The sequence below is a fragment of the Meleagris gallopavo genome, chromosome 26 (assembly GCF_000146605.3).
Source record: "Meleagris gallopavo isolate NT-WF06-2002-E0010 breed Aviagen turkey brand Nicholas breeding stock chromosome 26, Turkey_5.1, whole genome shotgun sequence".
NCBI lineage: Eukaryota > Metazoa > Chordata > Aves > Galliformes > Phasianidae > Meleagris > Meleagris gallopavo.
Genome location: NC_015036.2, coordinates 2,649,357 through 2,669,739, shown reverse-complemented (window position 1 = coordinate 2,669,739; position 20,383 = coordinate 2,649,357). Strand labels below are relative to the sequence as shown.

At 49.6% G+C, this 20,383-nt stretch overlaps 1 protein-coding gene across 6 annotated transcripts in view; it reads left to right on the top strand.

The window, feature by feature from the left end:
- B3GAT1 (beta-1,3-glucuronyltransferase 1) overlaps nucleotides 1-20,383 on the top strand; it is a 31,028-nt gene that overhangs the window by 8,139 nt on the left and 2,506 nt on the right. For 3 of the 6 annotated variants that reach the window (XM_010723631.2, XM_010723633.3, XM_010723632.3), the window contains exons 2-6: nucleotides 8,476-8,588; nucleotides 8,744-8,890; nucleotides 11,369-11,877; nucleotides 14,260-14,556; nucleotides 19,455-19,572. In XM_010723631.2, the coding sequence (XP_010721933.1) occupies nucleotides 8,585-8,588; nucleotides 8,744-8,890; nucleotides 11,369-11,877; nucleotides 14,260-14,556; nucleotides 19,455-19,541 (1,044 nt within the window). In that variant the 5' untranslated portion in view covers nucleotides 8,476-8,584 and the 3' untranslated portion in view covers nucleotides 19,542-19,572. Of the gene's footprint in view, nucleotides 1-8,475; nucleotides 8,606-8,743; nucleotides 8,891-11,368; nucleotides 11,878-14,259; nucleotides 14,557-19,454; nucleotides 19,573-20,383 lie in introns of all 6 variants that reach the window. The other 3 variants (XM_010723634.2, XM_003212694.3, XM_010723635.2) reach the window with 3 other exon arrangements.

Here is a 20,383-nt window from a genome sequence, read left to right as displayed (position 1 = left end):
AAAGTAAAATCAACCTAATTAAGTGCTGCATTTTGAGATACAGTGTAGGAAAGTGCAGATGTGGTCCAAGTTGCTTGAAGAAGCTTCCAGGATGCCACAGCCTGGGTTGGGCAGGCCTGGAGGGAGCATCATGTGGTTCTGTGCTGTGTTTATCAGTACTCCTGCCTCTGCTCTGCCCTTGGGCATGGGATGGCCTGCCCCTCTGTCCCTGCCGTGAGCTTGGTGATGGTTGTAATAATAACGATGTAATTTGCCTGGTTGATTTGCATGCAACATAATTACCACATGATTACAATATTCTTAGAGCAGCCATTACAAAACGCTCTGGTTTCTCAGAGCTCCCTAAGGGCTTATCTCACTCTTCACCTTGCATGGGTGGCCCTGCAAGGCAGTCTGTCTGTCCATCCCTATCTGCAGATCTCTGTATGTCAGGTTACACCCATGTGCTTTTAGCTATTTGCATGTTTGAGATCCTTGATATGCAACACTCTCTGGTTCATGGGGAATGTTTCCCTGTGCCCTGGCTATTCTGGGGACAGGTCAGTGCCTGTCTGAGAGGGTCAGGCTTGCACAAGGGATGGAGATGCTCTTATACATGGCAGGGCTGGCAAGTGGAGCTGGGCAGCAGCAGAGGCACTCATGAGGATCAGTCTTCTATAGGAGTTGCTGCTTCACTCTGCTTTGACTTGTGCTGAGAAACCATTGGCTTAATTCTATCCCAGCCTTTATTTGGCTTCTGCATTTCTCATTCAAATGGAGAAGATCTGTGCTGGGTTTGGCCTTTGGGTGATTCTAAAACTAGGAGAAATGACCTTCCCTGGACACGCACACCAGCCCATCAGATCGGTGAGAGCTGTGCTTTGCCAGCACCTCCAGCATCAGAGTTTGTGCCGTTTCCCTATTTAGCCTGTGAGCTACTTGAGCCTTGCCATCCGTGTCCAAAAGTAGGCAGCTATTTTCATCTCACCCCTACAGCAAGCTGCAGTGCAGGTGAGCCAAAATCGCTCAGCCACAGGGAAGGCAGTGTCAGATCTGGGCTTGGATTGGAAGCTGGACAAACTGTGGATTTAGCCTTTGCCTTCTCCACTCAGAGTCAAACCAAGAGCCAAATCTTACCTCCTTAGGCAGTGCTGGAATGGCTGTGGGTTGATTGGATTGACACACAGGTTTGTTTTGCTGGTAGACACAAAGAAATCCTTTCCTTCCAAATGCCTCTCAGCTGGCAGACAGGTCATGTTATTCTGACAGCTCCAAGCATGCCGGTTCTGAGGCAGTCAAAGCTTCAGTGCTCGCTCTGGAGAGAGGAGATAGGGGAAGAAGGAAAAGTGCATCATGGAAGAAGTCCTGTGCACTTGCTTTTGGCTGGCACCGTAGGATGAGGAGACCTTCTTGAATCTCAACAGTGACCAAAAATTGAAGGGAGGTAGTTTTAAAATGACCTTCCTGTTTCCAAGGAGAATATTGTGTAGGTTTGTGGCTGCACAAATGGGCTGCAGAACAGCAAGCAACGATTGATTGTGTTGCAAGCTGCTGAATTATAGTTGGGCATTTGCTTTATCATCCCAGGTCCCTCCCCACCTCCTTTCCCTACTGTAGCCTGGAAGAATCGATGTTAATCCCTCAGTCCCATTAGTGACTTTTGCAGAGGTTACAGGCTGGCGGTCTCTACGTGCTGTTTAACCCCCCAGCACTGAGCAGGGCTTAGGATTTGAGCCTCATCTCTTTAAAGAAGCTGTCTAATGGGGATGGGAGCTGGGGATTTTCTTTGCTTTCTACAGTTTTGGGCAAAAATGCAGAGAGCTGCATTTTTGCAAAATCTGTCCCTCAAAGCCACAGGAGTGAAAAGCTGCAGGAAATGTCATTGAACGGTCCTGTCCCTCCAAGCACTGCTGCTGGGGTAGGAATGTATTTGTACTGCACTGAGGCAGGCTTTGGTGCTGGAGGGTTTGTTGCTGAGCTGTAGAGGACTCTGGAGCACAGTGCAGCAGGCTGGAAGCTCAGGCCGTTTGTTGCAAGCAGGCGGTGTGCAAGAAGGCAGGAATTTACATGTGGATGTATAGCACAGAAGCTCTTTGGTTTGAATTACCTGCATGGCTGCTCTTAGTGCTTCTAAAATGCAAAGCAACCAATGCCAGGCTCCTGCAGCTCCTCGCAAGCAGCGCATGTTGGAAGTGGCTCTATGGAGTGTGAGTGCAGATGTGCTCATGGACAAGGCACCTTTAACATACTCAGTGTTTGCTACTGAAAAAAAGAAGAAAAATGATGGAAATGTAAGCCCTTCTCAATGCATTTCAGAGCGTGTGGTGGTGGCTTGCTGCAGTTGGAGAGGGCCAGCATGTTCACCAGCTTCCCAGGGCTTCCTTTTTTCTCTTCTTTAGCACACTAGAATGGGGTTATTAGTAACTCTTTCACAATAAAGCGGGATTATTTTTGGGGGGAGGTGGATGGAAGAACTCACTAATTAAAAGAAAAAGCTGGCAGCCCTGAAGTCACATCCCAGGTGTGGACTTGATGATGCTAATGGAGGGCTCCATTGTGTCCCCCACCTGAGAGGTCTGGTGTCAGAGTAGTGTGAGAGGTGAGCAGGGCCACATCCAGGGCTGGAATTGAGATGTTACTGCAGGGCCAGCTGGGAGCTACTGTTAGGGCATGTGGCTTGCTGGGCATAGCTCTTCATGTTTGATGGCCACATTTGTTGGAGGCAGTTCCCAGCATATCTCAGCCACTCTGCACAGCCAGAATCCCACATCCTGAATTTTGGCAGTACAGAAAGGTCTGGGGCTGGGGGTGCTGGTCAGGTGAACCTTACTTGTTATTCTGACGGATGTGCTGCTCACTTCATCACCCAGCTATGTTTAACTTGTTAGGTTTCTTCGGGCAGAGCACAGTGTTAGCCTGGCATCTTTGGCTCAATGATTCCATGGCGCAGGTCCTGTGAAATCTGCTGAATGGGAAAGGAGGAACCTGTCTATCACAGCCTGACACCTCTGGTTCGTTGCTATCAACCCCTTTGGACAAAGCATATGCAAAGCCTCTTATGGAGCTTTGGAATTTAGACCAATCATGTTGAAATTGGGTCATCCTTTGTTAATGTCACTTTTAAAAATCCATGGAAGTCAGCGGTGCGCAAAATATTCAGTGTCATGCAGACCACGGAGATGGAAATAGAGTCCAGAGATACGTCTGCTTCTGACAACATTGACGTGGCCTTAGCTGAGCAAAGGGCTATTTTGAGGCATTGCTGTGTCACCAGCTTGAGAAGACTTCGTGGAGAAGGACAGGAGAGCTGATGTTGGAGCTCTTTCCTCAGCACGCGTTCAGCATTCACCCACGAGCAACTCAGAAAAAGCTGAACGACTTTTCATGGGTGTCGTCAGCATTTCCCCAGGATAACAACTCCCAGTCGTCTTTCTATTTTGGAAGTGGGCTGTAAGTCAAACAGCTTTTCATCTCGATAGGAAGAGAGATGCTTTATGAAAACAGTGCGTGAAGCGATCAAGGAGGAACAGGTGCTGGAAGAGCTTTCTAATCCAAGGCTTGACTCAACCCACAGCTTTCCAGGCTAGAACAGCCCTGATCCACCAGCTCATCCCCTGGGAGCAGCCAGGGCAGACCTCCTGCTGGCCATGGCCCGGCTGCTGAGGTTCCCAAGGACCCACACTTCCCACTGCCAAGTGTGTGACATGTTTTTTGATGGTGCCTTGCTGAGGGCAAGCTGATTGCAAAGCCCGTGTTCAGCTCTCTTCAATAGCATTGCAATAAAGCGATACCTGCAGCTGCGGTGCTGATTGCTTTTCTGTACAGAAAAGGAAACACATTTAGGACAATGCATTAAACCTCTTAAGGACTTACAAGGTCTGTTTTTGCTGTTAGAAGCAGCAAGATGTGAGGATGTTTGCTGTCAATGTGAGAGCAGTGCCATCACATTTCCTGTTCTGCTCCCAGCCCTGTCTATCTGCAGGTATCTGTCAAGGCAGAGCAGTGTGGAAGGGGTTAATCTGGAGAGGAGAAAGTTTCTGATGCTTGTTAAAATTTGGCTTAAGCTCTGAGACTCAACAGTGTATGTGTTTTCCAAACTGGGTGGGTGGCTCATTCTAATTCTGGATATGCAGTTTATTCACATACACAACTAATCCCTTTTCGAATCCTGTTAAGTTCTTGTTCTCCGTAGTATCCTGTGGCAATAAGTTACAGAAACTAATTGTGCTTGTGTTGAGCTCCCTTGATCCACTTTCCTCATGCTTGCTTTCAGTTCTAAGTGTTGTTCAGAGAAGCTCAGTTTTAGGTTTTTTCTTGGTTGTATTTTTTTGGTGAGACAATTTGTGTTCTCATTGCAACCAGGGGCTCAGGGATGGAGGGTCACATCTGGATTCCTATGGCTGGATGTGGTTCTGCTTTTACTGGCAGAGGGGCAGTGGAAATCAGAAACATTTCTAGCGCATTTTCATTCCCTCTCTTGGTTTGCAATCGAGGCCCTTTTGTCCAGAAAGCTGGGAAGAGCTGAGAGTGGAGTCAGCAGCCCCCTATATCAAAGAATAAGTAAGTCTGTGTGCTCAGTCCTAGTGATGCTCTACTTAATAACTAAACCATAATTAGCTTTGTAGTTTTGTTACTATACTTATAATAGCCCCCATTAAAGTTATGGGGTTTTTAGGCAGTTACAGCTTACAGGGTAATTAATGAGCAAGAGGCTTTATTGCTACCTTTATTTTCAGCCAGTGCTTTACAAGGGTTCTCTGCCAAACAGCAGCTTGTGGTCAGGGCGCTGTGGGGCTGCCCCTGGGCTGAGTAAGGGATCCCTGGGGCTGCTCTGCTCCTCGTGGATCCAGAAGTAGAGCTTGGTGCTCCTGGCTGCTCATAGAGGATGTTTGTTTGGGTGGCTCGGAGCTTTTGGTGTTGTTCCATCTAGGCAGTATTTTTACTTTGGTGACTGATGTGTATACACAAGCTCAGTGAAACTTCAGTTGAACGTGCTCCAAATCGCTTCTGTTCAATTTGGGGAAGCCGAGGAGCAATGATGTGGGGCTGAGCAGCCCTACAGAAAGAGGGAAGGGAAAAGTGACGCGAAACCCGACTGCAGAGCAAACCAGTGTTCCCTATGGCAAGTGTCGGAGCTGACGCCAATTAGCCAGGTTTAAAAAAGAACCATCCACTTTTAATAAGCCAACACGTTACTAACGCATGGCTCTGGGATTTATTAAGCTTTTTTATTAGATGAATGCCCTTTTGATATCACCATGCCTTGCCACCATTGCCCTCTGCCGGAGGACGAGGAGTCTCTCCCACCACGTGGCACAGCCCGTGCCTTTGTCAGATCCTTCTCCAGCAATTACAGGTTTCCAACCTGTGCAAAAAACCTTTGTTTTAGGAATGTTTTAACTCCAGGATTGCTTACAGCTGGTGGTTTGTCTATTTTGCTTTGGTTTTCAATACTTTTGCTTTTCATAGAGGCAAACGGAGCATGTTCTTTTTAATTAATTCACATTTAAATATGTTCCCCCTCCTTTTCCTAGAGGAGATAGCAGAAGCCTACCGCGAACAACTGGAGACAAGCCAGGTTTTGTTCTGAACCTTTCAATGGGAAAAAGAGTGGTATTAGGAGGGGGCAGGAGGGGAACGGATGCCTGGAAGAGGAGCATTGTTTTCCCCACAAACAGCAGCAAACATCCTGGGGCAGCGTTGGCAGTAAAGGGCTGTTGGGCTGCAGGGTGAGCCCTCTGCTTTGAGCAGCCAAGCTGTGACTTTCCTCAGCAGCAGCATGAAATCAGAGGCGACCATCTATTTCCTCACTGGTGTTGTTTGGAGGAGAAAATGGATTTCACCTCTTGCAGCCATAAGGTGTGATGGAGGGAAGGAGCGTGGTGGTGTCACCGAGGCCCTGGCAGTGTGCTGCTGTGAGCTGCAAGCTCAGAATTCTGACCGTGTCCCTCAGTCAGTTTTCTTGGGGTCATCGATAAAACATCGCTTTGTGAATTAATGTTGAGCACCTGGTGTGCTGTGCATGCTGGGGTTGGAGGTGCAGAAATGTGGGTGGCAGCTGCAGGTGGGCTGCATTCCCATGGCAGAGCACTGACCCTTGGAGCCCGAGCAGGGCTGGGAGCAAAAGCTGTGCTGGCACCTGGAGCACCAAGTGACAGATGTGTGACCAGGGAGCTGCTAAGTGTTCTGTGGCAAATTAAAAGGAACTGTTGCTTCAGAGACTGATGTACAAATGGTTGGAGCCTGCTGGCTTTCCTCTGTTGTATGCATAGAAATCAGAGCGGTGCCCATTCTCCATCACACAAAGCCCGGAATTGGTCTGTCCTGTGGGAAGATGTGGGTAATTTGGGACTGGATTAGCAGGAGGCAGGGAAAGGTAAAAATCCTGGCTTTGGGGGAGCTGCCCTTGACAAATGGGCATTTGGGGCGTGCCAGCCCATGCAGGCACCTCTTTGCAGGGTCACTGTCTGATACCTGCTGTGTTTTCAGAGAGGTGCTGCAAGGTGTTGGGGCTTTTCAGAGCCACCCTTTAGTGCCCTACCAGTGTGCTCAGAGGGCGTTTCTGGCTTTAGCAGGGAAATCAGAGGATACCATTGCTCGGTGCCTTCTGTTCGGGCACTGTCAGAATGGCAGGATGAGGCCAGATGCTCTTTCCTGAGGGTACCGTGTGCCTTGGCAGTGTGAGGCAGACGGCATCTTTCTTGCTTTAGTAGTTGGAAGGGGATGGAGCAGAAGGCTGACGTTTGCTGGAACGGTTCCTCCTCTTTCCCCTGCTTTATTTTGTCTGGATAAGGCTGATTTCTCCCGTTCTGAAAAAATTAAGGACAAGCCCACGTTGCCAGGAGATGCTTCCTGGAAAGTGCACAGCATTTATCTCGGGGCTCAGAAAGGCTCCCTGCCAACGGTTCCCCAAACCGGACTGCAGGAAACCCTATTCTCAGTAGAAGGGACATGTTTGGTGGCTGATTTGGGGTTTTGTTGTTGTTTCCTGGCACAGGTTTTGGTGTGGGTATAGATCTGTCCCCAGAGAGAGCCCTCCTGGAACTGGCTGGGAATTTTCAGTTGTGTGTGTAGGTTTTGTATAGGTTAATGTAAAGGAGTCCCCAAAACGTTTGTTGAGGATTTGCATATGCATTTGAAGGACAAAGGCCTATCTGTGTTTTCCCTACCCCTTGTTTTCCCTGGCAAACGGACACCTCTGTGATTAAACTGCTTATCTGGAAGAGTCAGAATCTATCCAGGGACTTGAATACCACTTGCTTGTACTTCAGAGGGGCAGCCCATCCATTCCTGGAGCCATTTCACTTCAAGTCTTCCCTTGGGCTTGGTGCCAGAGACTCACTGTGCAGCCCAATAGTCAAGGCTCAGACAGGGGAGATTCAGATCAATCCGAACAGGGCTAAACCGTAGACTTGAGCCTGGATCTCTCCATGACTGCCCAGTGCAACTCAGAAAAAGCAAGCTCCAAGGCTGTCAGGAAAAATATCCGCAAAGCAGCATCTGTATGCATCACATCCATAACCTGGGCTTGAGGAGCTCCCCTGTGATTTAAGGAGGGAATCTGATGGTTTCTAGGGCACTGCAGGGAAAGAGAAAAGCCAGGCAGCTTGTGGCTGTGAGGGTGAGAGATTAGAGCTTTTGCCCAGCATGGAGACCTCCAGCCTTTGTCTGCAGTAATCTTTGGGCTCTCCTGAGTCTGCAATGCAGCCCTGGAAGCAGCAGGCTAATGTATTCCCCCACCAGGAAACAGTGGTACTAAACTGCTACCCGTGTTTGCAAACTGTCCGCCGTGTGTATCCCTGCTAAGTGATGTACTTCTCTTGCCAAGATACTGGGATAAAATACAGTCTGCTTAAATCTTGTATGTCCTTGTATTGAATCAAACTAAGCTATTGTGGCAGTTTAATATACTCCACTTGCAACACCTCCAAGGTGGAAGAAATGAACCTGAACAGGCCATTGGAAGCCTGAGTTAAAACTGGCTGCATCAGAGGTGCCAGTGGGATGGTCAGAGCTGAGGGATTACAGAGACAGGCAGCATGTGGGGCTGCTGGCTTTGCTGCAGCCATATCCCTATGAGCACAAGCACAGCCTTCCCTCCACTTGTCCCATGGAGGGTTAGGGCTGCTGATCAGAGCACTTGCTGCTGCATCGGGCAAGTGATGCAGCTGGTGTGGCTTCTGCTTCCTCCCAGGACCTGTGCTTAGTGAGCTGTGAGACAACTGGCTTGGAGGTGAAGGGCCCTTCTGGGCATGGATCAGAACTGTGCTGAGCAACTGCTGCTCGGCTGACGTGGTGGCCTTGCTCAGTGAGTAGATGCAAAGGAAAACAGGGCCCTGAGCACCCAGAAGGCATCCATCTCTCCTGGAGGGGCTGGACACGTTTCTGACGCTCACTGCCCTGGTTTAGTTTGCTTTTCTCAGTGAGGATTGGTGAGCTTTCTGGAGCAGTCCCCTGGTACTTTTCTCTGCCTGATATCTTTGCTTTGTGTTGCAGGTTTCCTGCCAGATGGGTGCCTGAGGTTCCTGCTGGAGGGCCCAACAGCATCCCATAGAAGCGCTCTCCTGGTCCCAGCAGCTGAGGCCCCTCCAAACCTGCTTCTGCAATGGGTGGGTTGTAAGCACTGGTAAGACCTATGAGTCGTGTCGCCTTCGCTACTCTCTCCCTCTCTCGCGTTCTCTTTCTCTGTCCTTGTTTCTTCCTGCCCATTTATTTCTGTTCTCCATTTGCTCTGCTGTTCTGTCTCTGGGGTTTTCACTGTTAGGTAATGAGGAGCTGTGGGTCCAGTCAGTCTTGGAGATGCCGAAGAGACGAGACATCCTGGCTATCGTGCTGATAGTTCTGCCCTGGACACTACTAATCACCGTCTGGCACCAGAGCACCATTGCTCCACTGCTTGCAGTGCACAAGGGTGAGAGAAATCAAACTGGCCCATGCCAAGTCTGTGCATCACTCCCTCGTCCTCATCTCTCTCATTTCATTTCTCCATGGCAGCCATTCCCATCTCAGCTCCCGGTCCATGCTCATGCAGAAGCTTCCCCACTTCTGCTGCAGGAACAGCCCTGTGCTTTCCAGGGGTCTTTGGAGACATCAACCTCCAAGCCACAGGACACGCTCCCTACTCTTGGAGAGCTCTTCCCCACCTATATCCAGATTGAGTGGAACAGAGCTCAGAAGGAAAGTACTTTTTTTTTTTTTATTTCCCAGTGATCTCTCTTTTTTTTTTTAAGGGAGGAGTCTGTCTTCTTGGCTGGTCGTTTCTCTGGGCATCCTTCTGGGGAAGAAGGCCAGCTCATTTTCTGTCTCTAGGACCTTGCTCTGGGAGATTTTCTACCCTTTTCATTTTAATGTTCATTCCCATCCTCAGCAGTTTTTTATTCTTTTGCTGAGCATTCTGGTGTGCCATTGGAATTGTCAGAAGCTCAGAGTCCATCCTGAAAAGTTTTACCTTTTCCTGGAGGACTCGGACTCCCACAAGGCTTAGGACAGCACTTAAGAGAAAGGGGACTGATCCTCTCCAAAAGGTGAACAGTATTTCACAGGATGTGGGATCTCTATTGGGCTCCAAAATGGGATTTAGAAAAATATCCTGTCTGTATAGTGATTTGAATTGGTGTCCCTAAAAACTAGGATCAGTTTGTTGGTGAATGGCCGTGGACATTGAAATCAGAACACAGAGACAGCCATGCTGTGACCTGGTCCTGAACTTGCTGGTGCTCTTGGTAAGATGCTTCCTCTGAGAGCGCTTCTACGAGCACTCAGTGGAAAATGAGTGGTGAAAGAGACCGACCTGAAGCTCTTGGGAGAAATTGTTATGTGCTTGTAATGCATTTCTGAGATCCTTTGGTAGCCGGTGCTGGAAATGAGATGTGCATCTATATGCTAGTGGGGACACAGTGACAGTGGATAAATGTGCCAGGATTTGCAGCTGAAGTTTGATCTGAGAGGGTTTGCAAACTATCTCATGTCTCCTTCAGGCTCCATCCTGGCTAATTACCTTGTGCCCGTGTCCAATGCATTTTGCAGTTCCATTTTTGAATTGATTCTGGTGCTCTGTGCTGTCAGAGAGCTGTGTTATGCAATGCAGATGTGCTTTACCCTATATAGGGCCTGATCCCCACATGTGCAGGACACTTTGGTCCTGTCCCTCCCACCCCACAAACACACACCCTCCCTCCTTCAAAGCCGCCAGGTACAAATCCTTCATTCAGTTCAGGGCTGTATCCAAAGGCTGTGCTGCTATATGTGTAACATGCTATGGAAAACACACAGGTAGTATACCCTGCTGGGTCAGATCTGATGGCTGTCTGTTCCTGTTCTTTCTCATCTGAAGTCCCCAGCAGCAGCTGGCTTTGCAAAATCTGGGGCTCTAAGAATCAGGCACCTGCTAGAGAGCAGCTGGCGCACCTCAGAGTGGCAGTGCCCCTTTATTTCTCTCAGTTCCTAACTATGGATGCTGGTGTTCCTGCTGTTCTACAGTAGTGTGAATGCGTGAAAGTTGCAGGCTGGAAAAGTGACAAATGCATGATTTATTTATTTTTTTATTATTATTATTATTATTTTACCTTGAGCTGACTGTGGCCAAGTCTCGCTTTGCAAGGGTTTTAGTAGTTTAGGTTGGTTTATGCTCTGGATACTCTGTTTGCTGGCACAGAGCTGCTTTATTGTTCAGATCCACCATACCGAATAGGCTGTTATGTTCAGAAACTGGTAGGGCTTTGTTGAGAAGTCAGTCAGAGGCAGGTGAAGCCTCCGCAGGGAAAAGCCTACAATTAGGGGCTTTATTTCTGCTCTGTTTTTCTAGATTTGAAAAGTGCCTTGCTCTTGCATCCCTGTGCCACATCCCAGGCCTGTCAGGAAGCAGCAGGGTATGCAGTGTCCTGGTCAGCAGTGCTGCTGGGAGCTTCAGGTGATACAGGGACTCCGTGTGTTCCACAGCTCCAGCCCAGTTTGATTCCCCACTTCCCAGTCCCAGTGCTCCAGTGCAATGAGTCCTGCCCTGCTGAGCGTGGTGCCAAGATCACTGGAGCTCTTTGGGAACAACAGATCATCAGTCCCTGTTGCTAATTTCATTATCTAGATCTAATTGCTCTACAAGTCTGTCTCCTTTGGGCACTCAGCTGCACTGCTGTCCTGGGCTCTCAGGCTCTGATGGATGCAGCTTTTCTAACAGCAGGAACTTTGTTTCTCACGGGTGTTTTTCCCTGATTCCTTTATTTATTTGTGTACTTATTTTTTCAAGCCTCCGTTTGAGCTTGTTTCCTTTCCTCTCAGGCTGTGAGGGTGACCTCCTGCTATCAGCACACAGCCTGCTGGCTCTTCAGGGGGGGATGGGGGGTGTCGGAGGACCGAGTCCATGCGGTTTTTCTTCTCTCGTACCCTTGCTCAGATGATGGTGGTGACTCCCGGCGTGATCTCGCTGCAGGCTTGGACTCCAAGGAATACTGCTTGTCGGACCGGGACATTGTGGAGGTGGTGAGGACAGAATATGTTTATACTCGCCCACCCCCGTGGTCAGACACCCTTCCCACTATCCACGTCATTACACCCACCTACAGCCGGCCCGTGCAGAAAGCAGAGCTGACGCGCCTGGCCAACACCCTCCTGCATGTGCCAAACCTGCACTGGATCCTGGTGGAGGACTCCCAGCGGCGCACACCTCTCATCACCCGGCTGCTACGGGACACAGGGCTCAACTACACCCACCTCAACGTGGAGACCCCTCGCAACTACAAGCTGCGGGGAGACATGAGGGATCCCCGCATCCCCCGGGGGACCATGCAGAGGAACCTTGCCCTGAGGTGGCTGAGAGAGACCTTTAACAAAAACAACAGCCAGCCTGGGATTGTTTACTTTGCCGATGATGACAACACCTACAGCCTGGAGCTCTTTGAGGAGGTAAGACCCTGCTGGAGGAGCCCCAGACAGCTGAGCTCAGTATGTGAGCTGCAAAAGGTGCTGTATATATCCTCTCCCGTGCTCTGGATCAGTCCTGTGTGCAATGGTCCCACTGCAGCTGTCCTGAATGTTTCTGGGCAGGGCATCTTTAAGGTCCCATCCAACCTAAGCCAACCTGTTGTTTTTGTGATTCATCTGGGGCTGGGTGACTTGACTGCAGTGTTTGTGCTGGTGTCAAAAGCAATGCAAATTAATGGGGAACCCCAGCATAGGCTGTAGCACATGGTCAGGAGGCACACATCCATGCTCCAGTCACTAGAATTGTTGGCAGCATTGGAAGGGATCTTGTTGGCCTTGCTCACACACTCCCAGCTTCTGCAGTTGGGGCTTTTAGCTGTGCTGCTTCCCTGAGAGAGCAGGAATAAAGCTTTTCCCTTGGTACCATAAACCCAAGCTAAACACTTCCATGAGGTGGAGAAGTGATCATCACAAAGCAGGAATTAGCTGGTAGGATCCATGCAAGAAGAACATGTGGGTAGTTTTATTTTATTATCAAGAGAGCTGATGAAGAGCTGCTTATGCTGTGGAGAGCCCTGTTAGAGTTGGAACATCATCTTTGTGCCTGGGCAGGCACACGTGCCCAGCCAGGGAACCCCCAGATCCCACCCGGGAGGAGGTTCCAGGCTGATCTGCTGTTACCTGTCACCTTCTCTGCCATCCCTACATACTGCACTTGGCCGTCTGTTCATCCCTATTTCTTCTTCTTTGAGGAGTCCCTGGGGTATCTGCTCCTTGCTTGCTGTTTGCGTTTGTTCGCTCTCATCCCAGCATGTTCAGTGGTTAAACTCTGTAGCTGTCAAGAACCCAATGCCTGCTCTGCACAGCAGAGAATTCTGCCGTTGCAGAGTGGTGCCAGCACAGCACTCACAGGACGTCTGGTTCAGAGACGCTCTGTGCACTTGTCTCTGGATTGCCATGCTTACTAGGAACATGTGTTTGACAGCACCTGCTTCATATCCTGGAAACATGGAGCGCTTTATGCTGTCTGGAGAGGGCTTTGGAGTGAGATGTGTACCTCACCTCTCAGGAAAGAGTTGTTCCCATACTCTCTGAGGCTGAGATCCTGCAGAACGGGACAAAAAAGTAGGATTCCCTCATTCTCCAGTGGCTGCCAGTTCCTATACCAGGAATCTCCTGCTTATTCACTCCATACATGCCCCTTTCTCTTCCCTGATGGCTCTCACTTCAGCTTGGATAGCCACAGAATATACGCATTTTGAAAGCTGAAAGCAAACTCAAGCTGAATGTCTTTCTTCCACTTTCCTCCTTTGAGGCTGGTGCTGGCAGCATCTTCAGAGAGACTCTGCATTAATAAAGCAGAAAGGCTTCCTTCATTCACCCGTGTGCTTTGCTGAGAGAGCCTTCTCCTCTCTGATACAGAGCTGCAGTTAAGGTCACATGGAGCCAACAGAACGTGCTGTGAAATGCAGAAGACACGCATTATTGTTCCCCGTGGACAGGCACTGCCGTTAGCATGTGTATAATGCAGAAGGGCAAGTGCCAGAGCTCTTCTGGTCTCGTTTGCAGTAATTAGCAGTGATGAGATTAGCTCTGGGAGATCCCTGATCTAAGAGCCTGGGCTGAGAGCAGAGCGTGAGGCTGAGGCTGCCAGAGAGCGGGACCGGGCACTGGGAGTGCAGGCAGACGGGTGTTCTGATCATCTGTACTGGCAGGCACACACACTGAAGTGTCCCCTGACAGCTCCTATCTATTTCTAGTGACCCCGTTGGGAGCAGAGGCATCTAATGTCCTTCTGGGTAGCAGGGCCAGCTGCAATGCCCTGTCCTGTGTGCTCCTCCCAACCCTGCTGTTCTGAGCTCCCCCTTACCACACTTTTAGCTTTCCTGTGTCTCATAGCTTGAGACTGCAGCTCTCAGAGAAAACACCTTTCTTCCAAGATATGTTACTCCCGGATTCCTTGGACAACATGCTTTCCCCCTGGCTGTCCTGACTTCCCCTACCATCCATGCAGAGAACTGATGTCCCACAGCTCCGAAGGCCTTTTGACCAAAAAAAAAAAAATCACTTAAACCTCAGTTGCTTGCAGCTTTGTTCCTAGTGCTGAGCTCACGCTTGGTCCCATGGCTGTGAGCCCCTTTCCAAAACACCACGCTTCTGCAGCCCCAGGATGCACGTCCTTTTACAGGTGAGTGATGCACCAAGCTCCATTGCTCCAAGTCTCAGCGGTGCCTGGGAGCATCACCCAGGCTCCCAGCCCCATGTGTCTCCTGCAGGACACTGGGAAAGTGAAGGTGCTTTGCTGGCTGTGTGTTTCCTCCTTCAGCACATACCCACCTGCCCTTCTCTCTCCTTTGCCTCCAGATGCGCAGCACCAGAAAGGTGTCGGTGTGGCCAGTAGCCTTCGTCGGTGGCTTGCGCTATGAATCCCCCAAAGTGAATGCAGCAGGGAAGGTCTACGGCTGGAAAACTGTGTTTGACCCCCATCGCCCCTTTGCTATAGACATGGCAGGGTTTGCTGTGAACCTCAGACTGATCCTCCAGCGATCTCAGGCGTACTTTAAACTGCGAGGAGTGAAGGGAGGCTACCAGGAGAGCAGCCTGCTGCGAGAGCTGGTCACCCTGAACGACCTTGAGCCAAAAGCTGCCAATTGCACTAAGGTATGGTTTCTTCCTCATACGTGGGATGTGAGGACCTGGTGATAGGGTATGCTGATGATTCTTGCCCTAAAGACTCTCCAGTCCAATATGAGAGGCAGCAGATGGATATCTATCTGGGATGACGGGAGTGTGCGAGATGCAATGAGACAATGCTGGTTAGTGTGACAGGCATCAATCAGAGCACATCAGCAACAGAGGGGCTGTCAAGTGCTCTGAAAGCTTTGTGAGCGGGTGGCAGGCACTGGAGGGACTTTATCTGGGATCAGAGACTCCTGCATAGTGCTCACGCCTCTGTCTGTAGCAGGCAGCCACCCAACCTCCATTGTGCAATTATCCCAGGAGGACTTTTCTTTTTTTACAAATGAGCTGTTATTGCAGACAGTGTTGGGCCATCTATTCCAGGTCCTCATCCACTTCAGAGCTGAAAGCTTTTTCTGCAAAAAGCTCTGGCCTTGCCTTACAATTAGGTCTTTCTGCCTCTTTCCCCCCTTACTGCCCTGCTAGCAAATGCTGGCTGGAAATCAGTGTGCTTTCAGCAGATCAAGGGAGATGCCCAGGTTGCTTTTAGCCTGCACAGAAGAGTTGGGGCACTGAGAGGAAGGGGAGGAAGAAGAAGGCTGGAGGTAAGAAATGGTGCTGTCAGACAGGCTGCCGTGCCAGTGCTGCACACAGAGCTGCAGGTCAGAACTGGAGTGGAAGCAGGAATTGCTGCCCAGGATTTGAGGCAGACTGCATTTCTTTTTCTGGCACGGCTATAGGGATCTTACAAGGGTCCTTGTTGAGAACTGAATGCTGTCTGCTCCTGGCAAACTCTGAGTGCAGCTTTGCAGGTTGGGCTTTGCCTTTCTGCTGTTAGCTGTTGCCAGCAGCCTCCATTTTCGAATTACTGTTTTGTTCACCCTTCTGATGAGGAGGAGAGTCCAAACAAGCAGCAGAGGAGGACAAGAGGTGGCTGTGCTCTGGGGTCCCCAGCATGAGAGCACAGACTCTCAATGGGCCAGTGTGCTCCTAGCAAGTGTCTTTGCTCGCAGCTGTAAAGCTCTGCAGTCAGATTTACATTACAGATTACGATGTGCTCAGGTACCATCATTAAGGAGGGATCAGAGAACTGTGTAAGATAAGCACAGACATCTGCTCTCCAGAAGAGCTGCCCTTGCTGCATACAGTGCTGTAATGTTCAGCTGCCTTCAGCCCACAGATGCTCACTCCTGCAAAAAACTTATGCTTTGATTGAAGGTATATATTCTATTTGTCTTCTTAATTTGATATCCACCCAAAATGAAGAAGGAAATGAAAGAAGTCAAAGTGAATTGCCCAGGCTGGTTAGCAGTAGGGTTGTGAGGGAACGTAGCTTTACAAGTGTGCTCTGTATTTCTGTGTCCTGCTGCTTCTACATTTCCCCCACAGCACACAAAGCTCTCTTCAATCCGTTGACACATTACATCTGACAGGATCAAGGTCTAAGAGATCTCATGTTCCCATAAGGTTGATGTAACTGGGACATATTCTGCTCCCCGTTTCCTATGAGTGCCTGAGGAAATGAGCTGCAGCACTCAACCAGAGCCTTTAAAGGACAGAGACCTTGTCAGTGGCCTCAGCTATTCAAACAGCACGAGAGCACAGACCACAAAATACAGGGGCACTGCAAATGATGTGCTTCTTGTTCCAGCTGCCCATGCAGCTCCTTGTTTCCCCACATGGACACAGTCGTATAGTTCTCTGGGTGAGGCAAGCTTTTGTGCTCTCGGGGGATTTTGGTAGCTAAAAGCAGCCATTCCTCCGCTCTCCTTCCCTTCTGGATGAGTGTGATGTGGGATTAAAGCTGTGGGCTCACAGCCTGGCATTTAGGTGAATGTTGCTGAAGGGAACTGGCTGGCAGCCGTATGCTGGGCAGGGATTGTTGGGCGGCAGCATGTGTGTGGGCAGTGTGAAATGCCAGCATGGGAATGGCACTGCTGTCACGCACACAGGTTGAGAACAGGCAGCAGAGAGTGTCCCTGCAGTGCCTGCACCCCGAACCCATCCTTTGGGTCTGGGAACCAGCTCTGAGAGGGAGATAAAACCTTTTGCATTGGAGGAAGGCAAACCTGGCCCTGCAGCAGCCAAGGAATTACGCAGCAAAAGGGACCAGAGCTGTCTGCTTCGTGACATCACAGCTGTAAAACAGCTAAAGCTGACTGCTAATGGACAGGAGGGAGAGAAAAATTCAGCCTAAGGCAAGAAAGCTTGTAAAGGAGTGCTTTGCTTCCTCCTGATCTTATCCTGTGGTGCTGCAGAGTAGGCAGGGAGTTGGGTTCATGAGCTCTTTGTGTTCCTTCCCTTTCAGGGGCTGAGCAGCGGGGTATGGATGGAGCAGATCTGCCCTTCTTTTGCTAAGATTGCTCCTGAAATTGGGCTGCTGGGTTGGTGTGGTTTGCAGTGAGCAGTCAGTACCCTGGCTGCTGTGTGACAGCACTTTGTTGGTAAAGCTTCACACACAGTTCCTGACCTGGTAATTCTTAGGGAATGTGCAGAACCTGAAGGGCTCTTTTTGCCTCACTGAGGCCTGATGGGTCTCCAGAACTGCTGTGCCAATGCCATCCCCTTGTGGCACAGCTGAAAGCTGTCATTTCCATCTGAGCAGTTTGGGTTTTGCAGCACTCTGCCTGCTTCAGGACCTTTGGACCGTGTGGTGGCTGTGGTGGCTCAGACTGGACCACCAGAACCCTTTTCTGTGATTTTGAGCTCTGCTTGTAACACCTATCACCTTCAAGGCGGTAGAACTGCATAGCTGGCAATCGCTGTTTCAAATAGCAGCTATTGCTGCCTTCTGTGGAGGGCTTTGGTACTGGAAATCTCGTGACCCTCTCCTACTACAGGCTGACTTGCTTGCTTAACTTCCTGGTGGAAGACGATGAAAAAGCTTGCAATGGCAACGAAGCCTTATAATCTTAGACCTGTTCCAAGCCTCATGATTCTGGATGACAAGGCTGTCAATGACTGATGTGTGCTGCAGTAGTGAGGATTTCTAAAGGGAATGCAGGTGACCTGCAGGAACCACTGCTCAGGGGAGGTCAGGCACTCAGACCCCCTCCCCCCCTGCTTTTCTCCCATGCAAACTGCACATATACACAAACCAAAGCTGCTCTGAGCCATCAAACCAACGCTGCTTGTGGAAAGCATCAAGCTGAGAGCAAAAGCAGGTGTTGCTGTGCAAAATGGTGCTCTCCCTCCCATATTAAAGAGCACTGTGTGAGAAATGGTAGAAGCTGCTGCATTGAGCCGCAAACTCTGAGAATCAGTCAGTTGTGGTCAGTTAATTCCACATAACTGCCTTTTTGGCACTCGGATTTAACAATGTCAAAGCAGGATGCAATTGAAAAGAAAAGCTATTAATCTGTATTTGTGCCTTGGTGCCTGGAGCTGTGTGAGCCCGAGCCCCGTTGCTGGTGGTGTTTGTATGGGAGCAGCTTTTCCCTGCTCCTGCTGGAAAGCAGAACTGCCCATCAGCTTGGTTTCCAGCACCTGCACTGCATTAAGGCTTGGCTATTCTGTTTGTTGGACGAGGAGCTCGTAGCTGATGCTGACGTTGCCTGGAGAGCCGCTTGGCGAGACCTGTTTGCTTTTGCTTTTCATTAGGAAGTAAATCAGTAATTGCAGCAGTGTAATAGCAGTGGCTTCTTGGGAAGGTGGAGGGGCTCCTGTTTAACTACAAAGGCTTGAGGAGTGCTTTGTTCACCCTTCAGAAGCAGAGCGTGGCCTCATTTTTCAGAAAAGCAGGGAGTGGGTACAAGACTGTTTGCAGATATTTGGATTGAATGCACCGAGCATTGTCATAGCAACAAGAGGGAGACCCCTGTGAGGAGGAACCATCACTGAGCAGGTGAGAGGGAGCAGGAAGCCACATCTCTGAAGGGACAAAACTGCTGCCAGCAGTACAGCTTGTAGTGCTGAGCGATGAGCAGAATTGAGTCTGGTGAGGGGAGAGCATTTCCAGAGCTTGGAGCATGGCATGGCTGAGAGGAACTACTGACCTATAATACCTCCCCCACCACAGACTCCAGGCAATCTCTTCCATTTGTGTTTTTTTTTCCAGTTCTTTTTTGCAGGTGTTGATTTACATTGAGCTTTACTGCTCAGATTTTTATGGTCCTGGTGTGCTTCAATGCTGGTTTCAGCAGGTTGGAGAGAGGCCCTGAAAGTGATGCAATGCATCGTACCTGGTCTGGAATAGCAGGAGCAGCATGGGGCTGGTGTTTTGGAGGAAATGTGCATGGGGAGCCCTGAGCATGTGGGAGTGATGGGATATTCTGTACCAAGCTCATGGCTCTGGTTGCTCTGAGAGCAGAGGTGGCGACAGACAACCAGAGCAGCAGTAAGGACTTCTCCCATCAGTGGCACTTCAACATCTCTTCAGGCTCATGAAAGAATTTAAAAAGAGGCAGTGTAATGAGGTTAGCAAGCAGTCACAATGTGAGCCAATGTGGCAAGAGATGGCTTTTCCATTCTGCACTCAGAAAACTGCTCCACACTGCTCAAGGGTGGGCTAACGCTGTAAGCAAGAACCAGAGTCAGGATCCTGACTGTGGGATACGTGCATCTGATCCTCTGGTGATGGGGGAAGGCCTTACATCATTGGCAAGGTTGATGAGCCTTTGGAGGAAGATTGTTGATAACCACACGGAAGGAGCAGGTTAATGTCCCAAGACAGTACACTGTAAGATAGGTAATTTCTGTGCACTGTGCATTCTGGGTAGCAGCAGGCCTACCTAAATGAAGTTTTATGCAAAGCTCCTTGCAGCTGTGAATGCACCATTAGGCCCCAGGGTAGATGGTTAAAATTGCATTATTGATTTAATGTGCAAGAATGTTTGTTAGTGCAGTGAAGGGATGCAGCTAATGACTTCTGGTTTCTTCAGATTTTAGTCTGGCACACGAGGACAGAAAAGCCTGTGCTGGTGAATGAGGGGAAGAAAGGATTCACAGATCCCAACGTGGAAATCTGAGTGTGCATAGCTGAGTGGAGACCAACACCAGGTGAGAGCTTATGTTCCGGAACTGCAAGGACAAGCAGCAAAGGAGGAAAATACCAAACAATGACAGAATACACAAACCACACACAGTCAGTGCCAATAAGGGAGGGTGTAGGTTAAGCCTACACATGGGGCATTATGTATCTATTTACCTAAGGTCAGCATGAAGTGTCTTTGGATACCACTGCTGGAGGAGCAACGGAGAGGAGGAAAGAGCAGACATGCATGCTGGTGGTTGACTTCTCCATTGTTTGTTCATGCCCTGGCTTCTCACCTTTAATTACCTGAGCATTCTGGTGCATTAAATCTTCTGTATCTCCAGAGTGCACCCTGCAGTTGGTTTGCTAGAGTGAAGGATGAAATATTTCCTCATACCTGCATCCAGACTGCTGCTCTTCTTTATTATGGGGGAAAAAATATATGCACAACTCTCTTCAACCAGTGTGCAGAACCAGGCCTGGAGGGGAGAGAAGATTGCTGCTTGTTCTCTTTTCCTTTCAGACACAGAGAAGTCAGAGCAGCAAGGGGTATGGGAGAGGGGTGGATCTGCTCAGCAGCAGTGTATTTTTAACATAATGAGTTCTTACAGCACGTTCCCTCGGGCTGCAGTGATGGAGCCCTGCCTGCTGCAGGGCCTGCGCTGTGGCCCATTGGCAGGACAGCAAAGGAAAGCCTGCACTGCACACTGTCTGTGCTATATATAGCAGCTTTGCAGAGAGGCCATAGCTCTTCAGTGCTGTCACAACTGCTTTCCACCAACACCCAGTTGCCTAGCAGCAGTAGTCACAGCTCTGCAATCTGAGATGGGTTTTGGG